At 36.8% G+C, this 22,267-nt stretch overlaps 1 protein-coding gene across 6 annotated transcripts in view; it reads right to left on the reverse strand.

Annotated features, from left to right (window-relative positions):
• LOC126841052 (low-density lipoprotein receptor-like) overlaps positions 1 to 21,826 on the reverse strand; it is a 54,296-nt gene extending 32,470 nt beyond the window's left edge. For all 6 annotated transcript variants that reach the window (XM_050577286.1, XM_050577281.1, XM_050577285.1 and 3 more), the window contains exons 1-2: positions 21,290 to 21,826; positions 5,615 to 5,827 (exon numbers count right to left, since the gene is read on the reverse strand). In XM_050577286.1, the coding sequence (XP_050433243.1) occupies positions 5,615 to 5,827; positions 21,290 to 21,365 (289 nt within the window). In that variant the 5' untranslated portion in view covers positions 21,366 to 21,826. The remainder of the gene's footprint in view (positions 1 to 5,614; positions 5,828 to 21,289) is intronic.
• Between the last annotated feature and the right edge of the window lie 441 nt (positions 21,827 to 22,267).

Here is a 22,267-nt window from a genome sequence, read left to right on the forward strand (position 1 = left end):
ACGGGGGCGTACGGAACTCGAGGGATTCCGGTTTATTACCCAAAGACATAGTCTACTTTTGCGAAAACTGCCAAAAGACACAGTGTAAACAATAATCAAGTAGTTTTCAGAGTTGCAAAAGCCAAAGGTAGGCGGCTTGTACAACTCATTGTAGGCAATCCCGACTGACAAGGGTGGATGAAAAATTGTATATTCATAAAGGCGCTTTTCAAAGGCAACCGCGCAACTTCACGCTTACATTAAACATTCGACACGTATAAAGGCAATAATAAAATACTCGGAGTAACTTTTCGCCAAATGTCATAGACATAATATATTATAAGACACTCGCCGTTAGCACATAATATTCTATACTCTGGCCTATAATATTTTGAAGGTAAATATACTTAGATATGTTATTGAACATTATACATGCTTATAAATGTATATAAATCATATTGTGTTCTAAAATTGTTGGTGGCCTTTTTTTATACATTTAATACAATATATTACGCGTATAGAAACAATTGGGGGTATTAAATGCTTTCGGACTGGGGTTGACACATGCTGGTCGTTAACGGGGAGTGGTTCGAGATACATATTAAAATAGTATAACGCAGTCGCCTATTATTACGTTAGTACTCGTCAAGACAGTATACAACACAATATCTTATGGAGAGTCCTGGGGAATGCGTGTCGTACGCGTGTTATTGAACTCGGATGTATAATAGTGTTTTTTTTTGCTGCACATACTACAAGACAATGGGCGCGAACCAACAAATGTTATAACGTCTTCCGCGCCTAGCCCCCTCGTGTTATAATAAAAAAAAATATATAACAATAAAATAAGATCCGCGAAGAGACGTGTTTTTTAGAGGGACAATATTTCGCTGGTTCGGCTCACAAGTCAAGCCTTATAATAATAACAGTGTAACCGGACGAGGGTGTGTTCCGAGTGTTACAACACCGCACTTATATTATGTGCCGCGTTTGCTGGAAATTTGAAATCCAACCCAATAATGACGTCCCGGTAGGTGGTGTTTTGTATTATATATGTATACGTGCAAACATTTTTCTCAATAGGAAATCGAATTAATCTTAAAGCGCTCAACACAAATCAATCTACCCATTACTTATACAATACCGGTATCCCGCAATCATATACAATTTCTATGATGTAAACCCTGCACCAAACATAAACAATAAAACGGTGGTCAATTTCTGCTTTATTATGCGTACCTACGTGAAATTTAAATGTATATAATATATTTTATAAATGGACCGCACTATACACTGGTGGTAGGAAGAGGGGGGGGGGGTTTGGTAAAATTGAGTAGGCAATATGAACCTCCCCCATATTTGCGTCACCACGGAGAGGTCGAGAAAGTCATTTTTGATTAAGTGTCAAAACAACAAGTGGGTAGTTGTACGCCAACCGTTTACGTCACGACCCGTTTAGTTTGTTTTTAAATATATATTCTAACGACGTGTAAGCCAATATTATAATTTGTTTTTGTTTTTTGCACAGTGTTAAGTTCTGTTTTCTTCGAAACGATGGTTGGTGTACGAGAAAAATTCGAAACCCGATTCGAGACTGTAAAAAACGCTTCACGGTCAACTAGCTAGTAAAAAAAAAAGAAAAAAATTCTAACGACAACAGTATGAATATGTATAACAACGTCCGGCGAGACTTGGGGTAATGCGGTAACTCGCGCTGTGACGAAGGCGGCGAAACGAACCAACGTTGCTATACTTACACATTTTAACTGTTTAAAGTTATATTGCTTCAATAGATTCGGTTTTTGTCGGCCGACACACTTATTGTTAACGGTAGGTGTATTTTATTTGTATACAATTTTATCGACTTAGACACGGCAAACCCTACGGGCGAGAATTAAAAAAAAATAAACCAAATGAGAAATACCACCGTCGTCTGGGCCGGTTACACCCTGTAGCCAAAAACAGCAACACTACATTGGCGACTTGTCAAGAACACTGGCGACGACAAAACGAAACTTCCTGCGTAGCACAACAACAAATGAAATCCGAAAAATGCCCAAGTCGCCAAAATAAAGGGCACACGCCCAACGATCCCGAAATTCCGTCTGCAAACCGAGCACACGGGTTACCTAAGTACACGCGGTGTTACGTTCTCATTCTCTGATCAGTGTTGCGATAAAATCAAATGCGACAAAAATGATTAAAAATGCCAAAAATACAAAGACCTGTTGTTAGGACAGCCCGAAAGATTATTTCCGAAGGACAACCCGAACCCGTTTGTATTAAATACATTTAACAAACGCTCGTCGAGTCGTTTATTTCTGGGCCGGTCCATTTGTTCGGTCGAAACTCGTGTAAATGTATCTCATCAATTTCACACACAATACGCTTGACTGCATTTACTCGCCGTCCTTGTAGATTTATTTTTTAGCGCCTAGGATGGTCTTTACACCGTCATCGAAAGAAATAAAGAAAACCGCCAAACACATCATTAATATCTTCACTAGGCGAACGAAAAGTACACAGTTACAGAAACGGCTACTGCCGAACCGGACGACGTATTTTAAGCTTTGGAAATAATTGCATATTTCATAAAAGTAACCTAGTACCCGCCTTGTTTTGAAGCCACACACCATCAAAACTGATTTTAGCCAATTAATTCGTCAAGGCTTTTGAGGTCTAACGCTTTTAATTTTACGTCCGTTGGAGCAATTTTTTTCGAAGGGGAATTGTTAAGTAACATCAATTTCCTTGCCAACTTATAGCTGTTGCCAGTTGTACGCTAACACCCGTGCTATTTCAATAGGCTATTGCTATAAAAACACAGAAGCCCCAATTATTTTGAGAAAGCTAAACCTATCCCAAAACGTGATAATTTTTTTTTTTTTTGTGTAACGCAACAAAAAACCCAAGTTTATTCAATTTAATGAATTCGTGTATTTCACTTATTTTATATTGTTTTTGTTTACAAATCCTCGCGAGGAATGACTCATTTTGGTCGATTAAAATTCAATGATTCGAAATTGAACAAAATTTGAAATATAATTTGTTTTTTCGTTGGAAAATTTGGTGATCTCTACACTGACGTCGTGGGGTTTCTTTAACCGCAACGATGCGAAGGTGGTAATACAATAATAATAATAATAGTAACAACATTAAGTAATGCCGATAATATCCGGTGCATTTTACACCGCGATAACCCCAAGTGCGGTTTTTGCTTGCGGTCATCATGTGTTACAAAACAACAACAATAATAATATTATTATGAATGAATTCGTTTTTGACGCACACATCGCAATAAAACATACATAGTATTATGTGTATTATATAAAAAAAAAAAAAAAACATTTATTTAAAAAAAAAAAGCCAGTCGTCCCGATCATTTCGCCCTAATCACAAAAAGTATTATTATTATTATTTTCATTGCACTCGGCACTGCTCAAAGGTCGTGCACAGCAATGCCGATGCCGGGGACTGGTAGTTGCAATAGTACTAGTACTAGTAATTAATACCAAGTAGTAGTACTAGTAATAGTAGTAGTAGTAGTAGTAGTTGTAGTAAACTCTATTCGGAATAGTGTCAGTACCCGTGTACAGTCACCGTGCACGACGACAACAATTTATAATATGTGTGTACAGTCATAACCACCGCGTCACCGCATAGCAGAAAACATCACGCCACATCACGTGACCCGCCGGCGACCAACCAGCGACCGGCGACCACGTGCTCCAAACGACCGTCACCGCCGCGGGCGGCCGGTGCGATTTTAGAGGTACACCCAGACATGTAATATATTTATATGTTATGTACAGACTAGTGCGTGCCTTGTATACTACACACGTTGTACACCTGCACCAGGTAAAATAATATACCGCCGGATGAATCGAATCATGCGCCATCACTACAGTGTAGGTTGGGTCCGTATCATAACTGTTTTTTCGTACCTCGCATAGCCCTCCCCCCCCCCTTTTGTATATCTTCGTTAATTTTAAATATGTGGCGAGTATGCCAAATTTCGTATTTGGAATGGAAGCGTGTGTAGTCGGCTAAATAACAAAACAACACTGACGGAAAAACACATTTCATTCAATGTTGACAAATTTTGTTTAATCAAGAAATTATTGTACTCTAGATATAGGTTACAGATATTCGGAGGAGATGATAAAAGCGGTCTACATAAATTATTATAACGTAAGTGTTTTTTTTTTTTAAACCGTCGACTGGTGTGTTTGTCCTAGGTCAGGGACAAGCCGATAAAAAAAAAACAAATCTGACAGTACACACGTCTGAAATTCAAGAAAAGATAATACACCAGACTCGATCGAGTTCGAATGCAGTTTAGTTTACTACAACAGTAGAAGCATAATATACTGTAATCATAATAATTATTGTTGCAAAATTAACACTGTACAGCAAAATTTGATCATTTTTTTTAACAAAAACCAAAATTACTTTATCCGCTGAATCCAAATCTGGCCTTATATATCGTCTAGCAAGTCAATTTGTTTTTTAAATGCCCTCCAAAGTTTTCAAAATTAATAAAACTAAATTAAAAATTTTCTACGCATTTTTCATTGATTTGGAGATCAGTTCTGAATTTTGAGGGAAAAAATAGAATAAAAAACTATATATAGAAAATTATTCAAATGTACAGGACACAGTAATAACTCCACAATAAAGTGCTTTGGCAGGCCACGCTCGGGTCCAGCAAAAAATAGGCTTATTTTGATTCAAGTTCTAAAAAAAGGGTCGGTTGTATAGCGAACTGCTGCGTTTTTTTATCGTTACAATATGTTCGCATAAAAATAACTTTCATTTCGGTAGACCTATTTAGATTATAATTGTAACGCTTCAGTTTTCTATCAAGATATCACATTACTCTTTATTTGTAGCAGGGTGAGGAAAACAAGACGGATTTTTGGAAATTTAATACGACGGTTTTCCGACTTTTAACACTCGGCCAGGAATGACAAATTAATGTACCAGACAAATTTGTTTCAATACCATAATAACTTTCACACTGTTCAACCTGTCTAAAACAGCTTACGTCGTCGTTGAATGCAGAGATATTATTTAATTAAAACTATTTTAGCAAAAAAAAAAAAAAAATACAAGTATTGGCAAAATTCCGGCAGACATACTGCAGCGTATTATGCGATAGACAATATCAGTCAGATTTTACAACATTTTTTAACGATAAGTAATCGGAAACACGTGTCCCACCTAAAAACAAAAAGTGAATGCATTTTTCGCCTACTCGACGAAACAAAAATTGACTTGGTCAGAACAATAACGTCCTGTATGACTGAATAATTTGTTCTACGGCCATTGACGTGTTAATCCGGTTAAACGGTTTTTATAAATAGGTTTAGTACAATTTCGCGTGTCGCACCGTTTGGCTGCGAATAATTTGCACTGCTATTACAACGGCGGATGGTTGATATTTTGTTATAATATTTTACTCACTGGCCCGGCGTTGTGTTTACATAATATTAAGTCCAAGTCAATTTTGACTTTTGAAAAATCACAATTTCCTAGGTCATCGACTCGCCAACCGGCGCACGTATTCTGCAGCGCGTTTGTTGACAAACAACTTGTAGCACGTTAAGCATAATACACACTGCAACACACTTACCTGTTTTGCACAAGGCCGGCGACTCGTCCGTGTTGTCGCCGCAATCGTCGTCGCCGTCACAAGTCCAAGCCAGGGGAACGCACTTGCCATTGCCACAGGTATGCTGCCTCAGGGTGCACTCGACGTGGGGCATTGGCCTCTTGACAGGGGTATTGTTGCTGCTGTTGCTCTGCTCTACAGTGGTGTTGCTGACGATACTATTCGATTTAGTCGCTGCAAAATAAAAAAATACTTTAATAAAAGTCTATGCGTACAACAGTACAATATTGCCAGGGATGTCTAACTAAGAGATGGTCAGACGGTTTTGATTTGCTCGTCCGTTGTTTTGTTCCAGACGAACGAGCAAATAGAGATGGGCAAACTACTGGGAAGAGTTTTTGTTTTGTTAAAGCCGAACACAACCCGTCGGTATTTATTTAATTGGACCATTTTTAAATTACCAATATCTGACCGAAATAACGTTGGCACGTTTACAGGAAAACAACGGCGCGCACGTGGATGACATAAAAAAACACTTTTCATTATTATACTTATATAATGTTACACGTGAAAAAACATCAAGGTCGTCGGGTATCATTTCATTATAATAATTATAATACCTATAATATTATGCCTTCAAGTGGCTCTATGATTATATAGTGTTACGGCGTTTAATCGATGCGGCTCCGGTTTATCTCTTCCGGGTCAAGTACATACAATGTGTACATGGACTTGTACCATTTTCATCGTACCTCTCCTCGCCCCTCCCCCTCAAACACATTGCACATAGGTTGACCCTTCGGCCGGTCTAAAGGGTAGTGCTGCATAGTTTCAGAGTGGCTAACAACAGTTGCCAAGTTATTGCGATTAACTTGGGGCAATCGACCGTTGTTCGCGTAGTTACCATTGTCCATTGAAGCGATCCGCTTCGTCAATAATGCCTCCGAAACAGATACAGACTATAACAACTTTAAATAACTTAACAGGGTTTACTTAGACTTACACGGTTATCCGGCAAAAGAAAGCGTCTACAGCGACACTGAGCGTTCACAGCGGTTAGGTTAACAAACCTCTCGCATTAAACCCGTGTCTTTCTCTGCACGCCCCAACGAATTTTTTAGTAAACTATTTCTAGATTTTAGTATTTACTGATAAATATAATAACGTGCCCGATATGGTATGAGGGACCAAATCTAATATTTATTATTCATTATTGCCTTCTTGTTCGATCCTGCTCGCCTTATAGGGTCAAACACATTTCATGGCATTATATTATATTATATTGTGCATTGAAAACGTGCCAGGGACGTGTGTCGCACACGAGACTGAGAAAATCGAAGGTAGTTTCTGTATATACGTTTCTGGCTAATTGAATGGCTTGGCGACGACCGACGTTTGCGCTGCTTCTACTTCCCTGCCGACCGTTTCCCTCGGTCGGATTTGTCCCCTAAATCCGATGGGCACAGACGCTATGTCCGGTAAACGTCAGCAATTTGTTGGATATATATATATTTATTTGTTATGAAGACATTTTGCGCACACGTTATTCGATATATATATATAATAAATGACTACTTGGTTGTAAGAGAAAAAGAGAGGGGTGCAAATAGTGAAAATGCATTTATATAATTTGATATTTTTGGCACAGTCTTAATGTAATTGTTTTTCAAGAATAAAGTCAAGACCGGCGTACGCTTAAAATTAACAAAAACTTGTATGTTTTTAATTAAATCCAAATTCAACAAGCAGTCATTCCACTACCCGAGGGATTATATTGAAAGTACAATTAATATGTAAACGATCACATAAATTAATCGAACTTCCGCGTTTGGGCTTTTGCAATGTTATTATCTTGTCTTTATCTTGCGATACACTTAACAAACGAAAAGCGTATAAACACGTGCGGAATAAACGAGCTTGAAATCGTCTCTTTAGTGGATTAACCAGTTGGAATTTCCATTCAACGACGAGGTCGATGCTGAGTTAATTGCCTTGAATAATTGTTGCAATAGTTATTATCCTACTATAACTTTTGTGTTTGTTATAATAAAAAAAAATTGTTTTTCATCGTTTCGTCCAGCCGTACAGGTCGCTGAACGCTGACCTAATCGTTGTTGGGAAACATACATAGGTACGTCGTTAATTGTATATTATTTTTAGAGATTAGGGGAAAGCATTACTAAACACAATGAACATGCCTACGTTGCAAAAGGCATAATACATTTGTGAAAACGATGCCCGACAATATATAGGGTGTGTACGTTTTAATTGTTTGCACGCATAAAAGGTAGTATGAGTGTACCTTTAGACGATTAATTCATGTGTACAAATAATCGGTACATTAATTATGCGAGTCAGAAAAATTGCAACCCAAGTGTCGTGGTATCTAGTGCTGCTACAAGCTATAAACGATGATGAACCCGGAACAAATATAAAAATTAAATAGGTGACATTTATTTATAATATTATATAACGCGATATTATTATATCAGCAGATTCCTGGCTAGAAATCGTATGCGCTCAGTACGACGTTGGCCGTGTTAGCTTTAAAACCAGAATGGTATGTTTTTCTACTATGTTAGCATAATATAGTAGATAATAAAACAGTGCACACCGGTGGAAATGTGAGAGATAATATTAAGCCGCTATAATATTGGTATTATATTATTATTATACACAAACAAACTACGTCAGCCAACCTCCAACTCGTTTGGAATACGCGTCCAGTTTTGTTTTTAAAAATATTTTTTTTTCAACTATTTTGGCACATTTCGTCATTGTATATTTATAATTTATTTAACAACGATCGGGTTTGGAGATGATGGTGATGGCTATTGTCGGCCAAAAGCACTTTTTAGACCCGTCACGGTCCATACAAAAAACAAATAAAAAACAGCACTTGAACGGAAGAACCCATTGTGAGCTACTCGTATGCTAATCATTATTACTACCGTGTTTGTTTGTCGTGTCAGGAAGCAAAAATCCTAATGTAGATACCTCTAATCGAAAAGAATGAAGTCTCTGAAAAATTAGAATTTTTTTTTAAAACTATTATCAACACAACAACAGTAATAATCGTCAACCGTCACTGGGCCAACAAAACAATTATATTATTACACACGGTCTTAGTGCAAACCACCATAGTGTTGCCAAATCGTTTGAAATGTCTTTCCAAATCGAGACGAGTTCCAGCAGCTATTTGACTACAATCAATGCAAGCACCGACTACTTTGAGTGTTTAGAAGAAGTGCTCGAGGAAGATGTAGCGGATTACGAGGAGATCGACCGACAACAATGCGAACCTTCGGAGTATGCGGATTACGCGGACGGTACTTTCTGGAAGCTGAGAGACTGCGGCATAAGCGCTGCCACAAAAATCAAAGGACCCGGTATTACTACATTGCTCCAAAGGCAGAGCAGACACAGCTTGTTGTTGTTAACGATTTTGCATACCGTTTCACAGATAAAGAAATGATAAAAAACAGCTGGGACGCGTACCAGCGGTTAGTCAAGTTGTACGATCTAGTCGAGTGGTCCGTTTTAGAAACGCAGTTCGCCACAAACGAGGTCGATTTACAAGTAATAAGCCGTCAACTGTTCTTTAAGCCAAGCAATATCTCCAATTTCCGTTCATAGAAGTACGGTCTGAGCGAGTACGATGTCAAAGCGGTAACGAGGGCTTTATTCGATAACAAACAAGTCACGTGTTTGAACTTGTCCGAAAACATATTGAAAAAAATTCCATGCGGTTACGTGGCAAACATGCTTGGTAAAAACAAAGTTATCAAGCATTTGCAACTCTGTCGATGCAAGTAGGCGTAAAATATTAATATCCGACTCGGAGGTTTTTGTCGTTTCACTTGTATGATTAAGGATCGACAGCGAAGCATCGGCTGAATTGGCCGGTGCACTGGAAAGGACTTCCTTGGACACCATTGACCTGAGCTACAACGAGATCGGAAACTCGGGACTTCATTTCGTCTTAGACGCGTTACAGACAAATAAATACCTACAAGTCGGTTTGGTCATCTGGATTTGTATTTTAGTAAATCTCTAGTTATAACGCTCATTGCTATAGGAACTGGACTTGAGCCGCAACAACCTGACCAAAGGATGCGGTCGTGACATAAGCACCTTTTTAGAGATCAACGAAGACCTGAAAACAATTAACTTGTCCGACAATTACATAGATAAAAAAACAGGTCAGTCGTCGCGGGTCGATACAAGCAACCGTCCGCCGAGTTAGCGTTTAACCTAAAATCTAACCTACCGCGTGTGCGCTTATACAGACTTGACCTTTGTGGTGAGGTCGATTTGTAATATGAACGAAACTCTAACAACGCTGATAATGAGATGGAACGGCATTTCGGGCGAAGAGTGCGCCGGGGTGTTCAAAACACTAATGATGAAGTCCGAAACCTTGAGAGTGTTGGACATCAGCTGGAACAAGTGCATAACCACCCGGCAATTGTGATTGCCGGCAGCCAGTTTTGCACTAGGGTCATTTAGGGGAAACGTGTGTAAAGTTTCAGAGACGTCGGCAAGATTTTCGGTCCCGGCATCAAGAAATCCGTGGGTCTGGAACACCTCGACGTGAGCAACAACCCGCTGACCACGGAGGACACGGTGGAACTGTTGAATTCCGTCCAGCAGCCAACGTCGCTGAAGATTTTGGGTTTGACTCACGTGCTGGTCGACGAGACGTTGGAGAAGGCACGCAAAGCACAGTAATTAATTACATTCACCGCACTCGGGTTAACTTCGAGCGCGCTTCGTCGTCGTGTTCGCAGGCCATTTTCAACGTACAGACCAGAATGCCGGGTTTCCAAGTCAGGGTGGGCGTGTACACGAACATAAGAAGAAAGCCCACCGACTTGCAGTCGCTTTATTTACGGCGACTCCACTATTTGGGCGTCACCAAACCAAAGAAGAAAACCAGCAAAATCGATATCGGGTGAGCGCGACTTATCTCGCTGAAAATATTATTACCTATTATCTTTATCGCTCAAAGGAAACTGTATAAATTCAAACTTTTGCCGGGGTCTTAACGTCGGCGGCTTAGCGTTTTAAATCCATTCGGATTCATTAATCTTACACCGCAAAACAGCGTGGACCGTTTATCCTACATAAGCTTTAAAGATGACCGAGCTCCCCACCACCCTGATTACTCGGTCAACATAGTACCGCCGGTATTGCGTAGTGCATACAATATTATACTCAATATCGGACAATATTACCCAATTACAAAGTTTTCTCGCTGCAGTACTCATTGCCGTTGTTTCGTTAGTCACGCGTTGCTGAAATTAAAAGAAACCGAACAATTGATTCCCATGAAAACGGCAAACTTTACGGCTCTGGTCGCAGCGCTGAAGATCAAAGGAGCCGATGAGATAATACCGTTACTGGCCAAAGAATTCCGAAACGCAGCTAAAAAGATAGACGTGGAGCTGATGTTGAACAAGTATATGGAATTATATCCGGACACGGTGTTGCCCCCTGGTAAAAAGTGAAAACACATCAACAACATGAACTCGGTTACGTTTTGATGTTAAAACTACACTCGTCATGGTTTATTTTTATTATTTTTTTTAATACATTTGAAAACAAGAAATTAAAATAAGTTTTAGGATTTTCCGCGTCTTATGCGCGCTCTACTACAGGAAGCTGCGGTAAGAATCTCGTTAAACTTAAGCTGTCGGGACTTCCAATTAATGAACCGTTGCCGAGGACAAAACAATTGCATTTACTATACACAGACACGCATACATAGGGTAGTAAAACAACAACCAGTATTATAAAACTCCAGAGAAAATAATAATACAGTGTTGTGAATCCAATCGCCGTTATATTGTGTTCATGATTAATGGTCGAACCGAAGTGATTGCGTGCAGCTATAATGATTTTATATATAAGATGCAATTACTGCAATAGTTTTAACTTTTAAAAGTACTTTTACCTAGATAAAACAAAATACAATTAACGCAAGTGTGTGCTCTACTAATGCGTCATCGTTTGCCGTTCAATCAGCAGAGCAAGAGGAAAAACCGCAGACGTATTTGAAAATGTGTTGGCTTAGATGATTTAATCAAAATTTCCAACGTAGGTAATTAATACAGACATGACCGGTAAACAACATTCAGAGTGGGCATAACCTGGGTTTTTATTAAAAGCCACACTCAGTTAAGTTTTATTGGCTTTACCGTCTAATCTAAATAAACCCAATTTTCTTTTTTTGGTTAATACCAAAATTTTACCATTTAACATTTGCTAAAACTCAGTTCTGGCCGTCTCGACGAGTACTAAAACTTTTGACGGGGTAGAAAACCAGAAGTTCTCTTGTTCTGACTACGTGGTGGAGAAAGTGGGAAGAGGCAGGCAAAATAATTTAATTAAAACCATCTAGCCGATCATTAATCGTACGCCAGCCTCTATCGCACTACTATAGAAGCTTTAAAAAAAAAAACTTAGGGACTTTCTTAGCTTACACATATATGTTACACCACAGCCGAGAGAGATGCACTTCACTACCAGCCCTACACAGAGAAAAAAAATTGCATATAACTATATGCTATTCCATAACAATTTTTTTTATCTTACATTCGAATGCCTATACTTATCATAAGTGAAACGCATTGCTGTATTTTCGACGATTGCGTTATCATAGCGCATGCAACATTAATATATTTTTTCAAACTCTAGGACAAAGCCCACAGATTGCGAAAGTGTGTACTGTGTAAATAAAACATAATATCAACTTAATTTTACTAGATACGATTAGTATTAAAATTCCTAGTAATCGGCTACTTAGATAACGCATAGGTACCTCATGTTAATATGTACATTCAAGTACGACGTTACTTTATATTATTGCACGTGAAAATGAATGACTCACGCCAATAGGTTTTATGAATATTCATAAAACCTAATTCTGTACATAATATGGTTCAACCTAGTATAATTGGAAGATTTCTATTGTACATCTTACAATGTATGCAATTGTTTTAATTTTTTTTTTTTTAGGTATGTACTATTTGTTTGGTTAGGGCACAATAATTATTTTTGTTTTAATAATTTTTAGTTTAAACATATTTTTAAGTTTGTTTTTATACAATTATTAACTAAAAACAATTAACTATTTAATTATTTCGATTATGCACATTTTTGTAGACGGTAATTTTGTTTAACATTTTTTAAATTACTCTAATCAGATAATTTTCATGATTTTTTAGGAAAATCAGTTTTTCTTAAAGTAAAATTATTTAATAGCTAGATAAACTGCGTATCGACATGTTTGTAATTTAAATTGATTTTATTTAAAAAAAAAAAAATGTAATTTAGTACGAAGTTAGATGTATACTTTGTTTCTTAAAATAGGACTATAAGACTAAATAATATTATTGGGTCCGAGGCGACAATTGTTATGGCAAAAAAAAAGGTCAATCTTCGCTTCACCGACTACAAAACTCGGCGGGTCGTCCATTCAACAAAAACGTGAGGTATTTTTTTTTTTTGCAACTTTCGAGTTAAAAGGTTTCTCAAAATATTTTTACTGCTTCAAAAAAAAAAAAAAAAACTGGCTTTAAGGAAAAAACTCGTGTACTTTTCATTTAACACGATACCAGTAGGTGCTGGCGGCGGCGCTTTTTAGCAGTTTGTTTTGCTTTGTGTGCTTTATGCGTTATTTGTGTAGGTGGTGAGACTTGGGCAAACCGCAAGCCCCTCTCGTTATAAATCCGCTGCCGGTGGTTGAATTTTTTATTGAAGTTTTTTAACAAACGCCCGCCGTAGTAGTCGCGGAATAAAAAGTTTTTAACTTGACTAGATCCGTTTCACTGCAGAACCCCGCAATTACCACGTGCATCGTTACTTACTGTATAGTCATGTTCTTGAAATATCGAACTACTATAGAGTACAAACTACTCAAACTACATTACAACAACTAAGGAACCTAAAATTCTAACTTTTTTGGATGTTTACAGCGTTAAAAACAAATTATATATTACGATTGACCGCTGGTCGGTATTTCCTATTTCCTATATATATATATATATACATGTACAACACGTATCTGTGTTTTTTTATTATATATTTTTTAAATAAAACATAGGACTGATATTATACCTATCTACTTGTGGTATTTAGCTACATGTAGTTAGCGAGCATGCACAACCTGTTGTCCTTTAGCGCTCCAACGCGGTATAAAGTGCGGTTAATTTCAACCTAACCTAGTCGGCTAATTACAAGGACTACTAGCCCAGAATAAAATATACAACATAAACATGATATTTGCTAACATCCGACGAATTCGTATCAACATATTATTATGATACACGGTTACAGATTTTCAAGTGCAGTTTCTTGGCAAAAACAAAAACCCCTAGCCAATGTTTGATATGTACCGAAAAATATGGATTTTATTTAAGTACACCGGATAACAACTTTATTAGGTCAGGTTTTTCAAAATATTAGCGTCAAATCAAATTGTCAAATTTTCTTTTATCACTTAACATTAACCCCCCCCCCCCACCGACAGAGGCGTGATTTTGGTTTTTATTAACTTTTGATGAATCTAGTCTAAGAGTTCTACAAGTCGTTTTGTTGTTGTTGTAAACGACCGCGCACGAAATGCGAGTAGGAGAGCACTGTTTGTCGCGTTACAAAACAATAAAATGAAATCCTACGTATACTCCAGAAATCACTATTAGTAATTACCAAACCAATTAGTCTTAATTGGTTGAATCGTGTAACTTATGCAACGACTAGATAATTAGCCGGACCCGCTTTAAGCCCCGCGGCAGCAGTGCACCGAGGTTTCGATCATTATAATATAATACATTGAATTATTATAGGTCGACACAAGTATGGTTTTTAAAATAATTAAAGCATTCGAGACTAAAAAAAAAAAACACGAATGAACGAATGAGTTATAAGACATGAATGAATTATAAGTGAACAAATTCGTAGAAAAAAAAACCTTTTCAATGGCATTTAAGTGTTATTATTCAGTTGTTATAAGATAATTATTAGACGACCAAATATATAATTTAGATAACAGACCGACAGATAACGTTTAACAGGACAATTAATATTAAAATTATGGTTTTTAAGATCGGCCCGAAAGTTTTGGAATAATAATAATTATAATGTACACAAAACTGAAAGCCCCCGAGTCGACCGTTATTCGTTGTCCGCTTATAGTATCCATCCATGCGGGGTTAATGAGTCGGACGTTAAAAACCAATAAAACATGGCTTATTATTGTCATGATAAATATATTAATGCTAGTTTATCGGACCGAAGAGATGAAACTCTGTGGCGCCACTGTACGCTTGTTGTCGATAGATATATATATATATATATAAAATAATAATACTACAATGGATTTAATGTTGTAATAAAATGAATGGAATGTTAAATGGAACGGACGCGAAATAACTCATTTTGCGCTCGTTATTGCCGCAGAGGGCGATGACTGATGAGGAACAGAACCATTCAATTAATAAAGCGCGTTTCATCAATTAGTATTGCCCTTTGCTTATACACTACCTACAGCGGCAGTGATCCCATGATTGATTTATGATATGAAATAATAATAATAATAATAAAGCATATGGTGCGTATAAAAAAAACCTGTGGAAGACGATCCGTCAGTCCGGTGTAGACGGGAGACACACGGCCACCTCAACGACAGCGTATCACAATTGTCACGCCTAGCAAATTGCTTCAATAATTATTCAATATAAACAAGATATCGATTTGGAGCATTGTTCAAACAAGCGAGTTGTCTATGCAAAAACAGAGTTGGCAATAAAATCTAACAAAAAAAAAAAAAACTTTGTTTGAAAATATAAAGTTAAATCGAAGAGAACTGTACAAGGAGGGTTCGTGTGTAAAATCTTTGGAAAAATTATAAACCAATCGGACGAGTCGTTTTCCAGGTGGGAAGTTTTTGAGGGGGAAACCTAAAGTTTTAACAGTATTATAATGTAATTTCGCCGTAAGCCAGAAAAGTTTCCACGCAGGGGCGGAATAAACTATACATGCGTTGGGCGATACTATACCTAGTCGCCCGTTTAATCAGAAGCTCGATATATTGTATTATTATACCTACATAGGGAATCGTGTACCTATAGTGTATACAGGTCATATACTGTACACAGAAAAGCGCTATCGTCGATGTCCCGTTTGTTTTCCTACGGGAATGCCGAATGGAAACAACAACAACGTTTGCACGGCTGTAGAGAATGCGGAATAGTGTGGTCGAGGTCAAAGGGACTTCACTCACAACAGTAGTTTTACCCGCAAATGAAATTGCATAGGTTCCAGTTGACCACAAAAGCGGTTAATACTGATTAATTTCATACTTCAAAGGCAATACGATTGTCTTCCGAGATATTGTTACCCGCCACGACAAACGAGAGATATATTACACAGACCGGTAATACGATTTGTGTAACTTTATTAACATAGGATACTTTAAGAACTGCCGTCTTCGCTGCTTAGTCAGTTTGGGAATACTTGAAATGTGTACATTTTTGAGAAGTTTTTCTCTAATTGTGAGAGGTAAAGTAGTAATGTTTTAAAAACTTATCATACACTGCATAGATATTTATTATAGTAAGTATGTGTTGTTAAGCTAATGTAATAGGTAATTGGATATTATAGGCAATCGTGTAACATAATGCGTCACAAGATTATTATACATACGAAATAAATGCGTTTGTTAGACTAAATATAATTAGATATAGTTGGACTATAAATCATATAATGTGCACATTCTTTTTGGATAGTAAAACCGGTTATTAATAATTAAAAATAATTTCTACCAATCCATGTATACGTCATTTTGTCATATTAAAATAAACGGCAAAACTGTAAACGATTTCTTTCGGAGATCAATTAAACGGCACGAATTATGGTGTGAATGGACTTCCAAGACGGATTCACAATTTTAATTACGCACAATGTAAGTGTGTATAACTATTAAGATTAAAAACATTCGTTTTTATTGCACAAAAATTATTCTAGTCATCATCATACTGCATGAACATAGTAATTGTTTAATTATTACTAGCTTATTAATGTTCGCTTATTATTCGGAAAATCAATTCAACCCATAATTATCAGTAAAACCAAGCTTATTTGTATATATAGTACCTATATAAGAACGTCATAACACATATGCCTATGAGAACAAGTAACATTCAAATCTCTGTAAAAAAAAAAAAAGTGTTTGATATTATAATTATGTCTGACACAGTTTACAAATCAGTATGGAAATATTTAACCATGCCGAGTAATAAAGATCTCACTCTAAACGTGATAATTTAACAAATTTTCTAAGATCCTTAAACATTCCTTTTACTCTTTATTTTATCCAGTATTTAAGTTTACCTTTATAGTTATTTTATTATTCCTAATTATGTTTATTTATATTTAAGTATTGTTGTATTACTGTACTTGTAGCAGCAATAAACAATATTTATTTGAACGCTAACTGAAATCATTTTTGAAGTTTCTTTGTTATATTTTTAATTAGTTCCGATGAAAATATGTACCTATGCATCGTTTGAAATTGTATTTCTTATATTTCAAACGTCGTCCTTAATTAGAAAGAACCAGTGGAATAATATTCGAGTCGGTCGTAGAATAATAATTATTGTATTACAAGCGTTTCATCCCGAAGCTGGCAAAGGGTTAATTCGGCAAATAACCGCAGGGAATAATATTATTATTAACGTCGTTGGTTTTTTCTCGCGCGGGCCAGTGCGCGTTGTACGCCAATTGAATATTTATATTTGATTTCACACACACACACTTTTTAGCTCTATATGTATATATATTGGAATTATAGTTCTCATAATATATGCGTGTACAGAGACGTGTGTAACGCGACGGACTCTGCGCTTTGCACTCTACAGTCGGTTGCAGCGTCAAAACTTAATTGGCCCCTTTGGCGGAGAGGAAAGGCAAGGAAGTGTAGTGTAGGGTATAGGGTAGGGCACGGGCGAATTAGGTCCACGCCGGCCGTTTAAAAATTGTATAAACGCCATTTGCATACAAACGAAACACGCTTGCTGGAAAACGGCAACAGGGGAAGGAGGGGCAGGCCGGATACGTGCAGCGACTCATTTAATTTGCAACCCTCCCCCAACAGTCATGCCGGATTTGTCTCTGTGTTAAATTTCCCTTTTTTTTTTCCCCCCCAGAGTCGACCCCTCCTCCTCTCCAGGAAATAATCTATTTCCCGGGCAAGAGAATAGGGCCGGGTAAACCCTTATATACATTAATTATTATCGACGTTCGCCGCGGGACGATGGTTTTTTTTCCCCTATACGAACAACGTATAGAAAAGCGCACCGACGACGACAAGTAGTGGATATACAAGTATGGTACGGGAATAAGGCGGCGACGGTGAAAACTGTCGGGTTAAGATGCGGTGATTGATGAAGTACTCGGTCTGATCGTGGTGGGCAAGGCCGAGATCCGTGTTTCAAAGAGCCGGCAAAGTAGGGGAGGGTCAAAAAAAAAAAGGAGACCGAAATATATTAAAGCGTCTATATTAAAGATAGGTTCGCGGTATAAGGTCATGGCAGCTGCCGTGTATCTTCAACCGACTCAAAAACAAAATAAAAGGCCTCCAAAATTTATTTTCGGTTAGTCGACCCAATGTTTTTGTATGAAATCAAAAATAGATATGACGAAAATCCTATACAAGAAAGTGCGTCCCAACTACCACCAAGTCTTGTGATCTCTCATTTAATAACCATATAAATCCAATAAACCTAGTAGAACTTTGGTCTTCATCAAAAGAAACTGTCGGATCTTTACTAACATATACAATGTAGGTATAGCCGCTTTGAAGTGTTCTTTGATACGGTCAATCGTGAAACACGCTTCAGTTATTTGGACTCATTCTCAACATAGTCTATTGAAACCTTAACTTCAATGCGATGGCGTCTTTTGAGATTTATTGCTTTTAAAATGGACCAATCAGAAAAAAATTAACGACTTACTGTCGCCAGTAGTGTTAATTTACAATATTTACAATTAAGTACACAACATAATGATGTCTATATTTGTACAGCTACTGAATAATGAAATGTACAGTTAACTCAAATACTTGATGTCATTTCACGTGCTTTCCTATAATTCAAGTCATTACACCTTATGAACGTTACCTCGCATGTCCAAAACTACAGCTATTTTCAGCTGATACACCTATTTCATTTTAATAGTCTGCGTATAAGTAAAACAGCTCGTTTTATTCTAAATTTGTAAATGAGTTTTCTGATTAATTTAGCACTCGAAATAATGTATTTTTAATATTATTGTATAGTTATCACTATTCTCTGTAATTATCATAATATTACTTAAGTAACTTGCCTTGTACCTAAACTAATTGTATCCATTGGCTCTATGGATATTATACCCAAATAAATAAATACTACAATTTATAATATATTTCTATGTATGAATAAAAAGTGAATTAGATTAAACTTTGAAATATTATTGCGAATTTAAATAAAACCGTTTTTAATACACAAATGACAAAATTAAAAAGCTATTGAAGAAAAAATGCAAGTTCAGGTAATTTTAGTCGCATAAATGCATGTTCATTTCGTTTGTTTTTAATGCTTGAATTTGCGGGTCTCGAGTATTAAGGAAAAGGGTTAATGTAAACAGCTGAAGGTACAAAATCATAAACAATCAATGGTAACAAGGGTTCAAACATAAATTATCGTCGCCACTTATACAACAACAACATTAATAATAATATAAATATATAATCAGGCATACATGTACTACAACCAGGCGGTTCAGTGTAGACAAGACACTAGTTCCCTTGTGAATATTTACACACATTTATAATTTTTTTTTTTTTATTGAGTTTGTTTTTCGTAGGCGTTAAAAAAAATCATTTACCGACTAAAATAATTTACATTATTTGCGCCAACCAAACAAACATGCATTATTTATACCATCTAAATAATATTATGTTTGTTTAAGTGGCGTTAAAATTCTTTTGACCTAAATAAAAAAAAAAAATTCTTATCGAGTTACTCACTCTAATGGGAACTTTTGCCCGGCGGAATATCCCAAAAAGATTAAGTCGGTCCACATTTTTCTTTTTTTTTACCACCGACATTGAAACTCATCTATAATGTATATATGTTCTTTTACCAAGTAAATAAAACAACATCGTGTTGGTTATCATAAAAACATTAGTTAAATTAAATACATAAAATAGAAAATTTGTCGAAAGAAAATTATTGATCTTTGGCACAGACATTGTTATTGTTTTTAAGTAAACGTTGAACGTCAAACGGAAAATAAACAAATTAGCTGTTACTCCCACGTTTCCTGTGTCTTGTTGTTGATAATTTTTTAGTAAACAAAAAATAGGTACTTGTTGATATGCTGTCGATGGGTATTTATAGATTTGTCTAATATTAAACATTGCAATGTAATAATGATCATCACTTTGTTTGGACAACAATGAACAAACAATACTAATACGTTTGAATTGAACTTTCACAATTATTGTGTTTAGTCTCAATCGTGAAATGTTTTGGTGAATTTTACTACAATCCTTACCTTATGATACATGTATATTTTTTTTAATGACTTTAGTATCTTAATACACAATTAAGAGGCCGATTCATCAGTCCGATTCGATCATGTCTTAAATTGAATATTTTAAACAAGACCGTCGAACTGTGCGTGCGACGTTACCTCGGATAATTGTCTACCTATTGTATAAGTAGCATATTAACATAAATCATCAATGAATCGTCTAGACAAATAATTCCCTATTCTCGCCGCCGGTACCTATGTTATACCTCCGCCTAACCGCGCGGTAACTGTGGTAACATTTTTTGTATTCGATTAAAACTAGAAAGTCGCACGAGGAAAACACCGCCGTCGTTATTAATAAAAAAAAAAAAATAATAATAAATATATTAATAAGCAATTGCTAATTAGCAAATATACCTAAACAGATCAGAGAACGGACGGCAGTTAAAAAAAAAAAAGGCGGGAAAACGACCGAAGTCTGGTACACGTGACGACGACGGCAAACCAGGTGCGTTCACTTCGGCCAACGTTTGTACAGGTCATCTTATACACAACAATAATAAAATTATTATTATATTTTTATTAACATGCAAAAAAAAAAAATGATGGCCTTACACAGCCATTAGGCGGTGCGACGAGATTGCGTGGAAATTAATTAATAGGAACAGACACATTTCCGGTTTTGTCGGCACACGTAGTCGTATGTATTATACTAAACGCGTTTTGCGCTAGTACTATGAGAAAAAATAAAAAACCGAAGAAACCTATCCTTTTTGGTAATAAAATTAATAATATTCTGTACAGGTACTAGGTGCATTGTAATTAGTACCCTCGTCTAAAGTGGTAGCCATCATCGTTATGATCGCCGCCCACAAATGAATAACAAAAACGATTGTACAATAACGATAATGTTGCGGCGACCAAAAACGATATTTTAATGTAATATTATAATAACGATTTTCCGTATCTATTTTTAACGCACGTTTAAAATCAAATAAGTAATACCGGTGTGCACTTGCCCGCGGGCTGACAGTCGAGTGGTGCGCAGATAAACGTTAAATTATCATTACAATATTATCGTGTTAATTAATAAATATATTGTTTATCGCAAAAACTCACCTGCGGCCAGACCGCGATTGGCGCCAAAACACAACAGTGATAACAGCACCGCAAAAGCGGCTACCGGAATGTTCATTTTTCTCCGTGTAACGATGATGACGATATTTTTCTCAATAATCCCAATCGGACGGGTAGGCGGGTTTTCTCGTTTTCAAAACGAACGGCGCTTTCCAAAAACAAGAAAAAATCTACTAATACAACGACGCGACGATCGTCATCGATTATTATGTCGAGTGTAATATGAAATATATTTTTAACGGAAAATCGCGATCGTACGACTAAAATTAAAAAAAAAAAAAAACACCGCGAAAGTATGTAATACTAGAGATGCTCAAATAATAATTATTGTAAAAAAAAAACCCGAACCCGCTAAATACCGACGACGGTGGTAAACGCGTTAGGTGGACACGGAGAAAGCGTCGGTGGAAATAATAATAACAATAATAAATAGCAAGAGTATAAATCGACGCCAGCAACACACACGGGACGCGCGCACAACGTCACTGCGCAACGATCGACTAACGACTGGGTGGCTGGACCCTAGCTCGACTCGTGAGCGGATTGTCGCCGACGGCGGCGGCAACGGTGAGTGCGTTACGGTGCGTAACCGCCACGGTGGTAACTGGTAAGTGGTAACCGGTCGGCGGTGGTGGGAGGGTAGAGATCCGCGGCAGTAAAATTGTTTTACCCGTCTTGTGTATATAATATTATAATGTGGATGTACGTATGTATGTATAATACTATATTATGTAACAACTAATATATTATTATAATTGAGTAGGCTAGAATCGAAAATCACATTTTTCAGAAAACCCAAAAAACTGTGAGAGGGTTTTTCCCTAACGACAATGAAAATCTACACTACATTATTTACGAGTTGCTTAGACCGAAAAACTGAAATATTCCATCGAAATGTGCAAGTTTAGTCGATAAATGTATGCATACATTTTTTTTAGAATCCAGTTTGGAACGTGTGAG

This window comes from Adelges cooleyi, unplaced genomic scaffold (genome assembly GCF_023614345.1).
Source record: "Adelges cooleyi isolate 19-005CV unplaced genomic scaffold, UGA_ACOO_1.1 ACOO_flye_CR_arks_rails_tigmint_CR_PRNA_376, whole genome shotgun sequence".
Classification (NCBI taxonomy): Eukaryota; Metazoa; Arthropoda; class Insecta; order Hemiptera; family Adelgidae; genus Adelges; species Adelges cooleyi.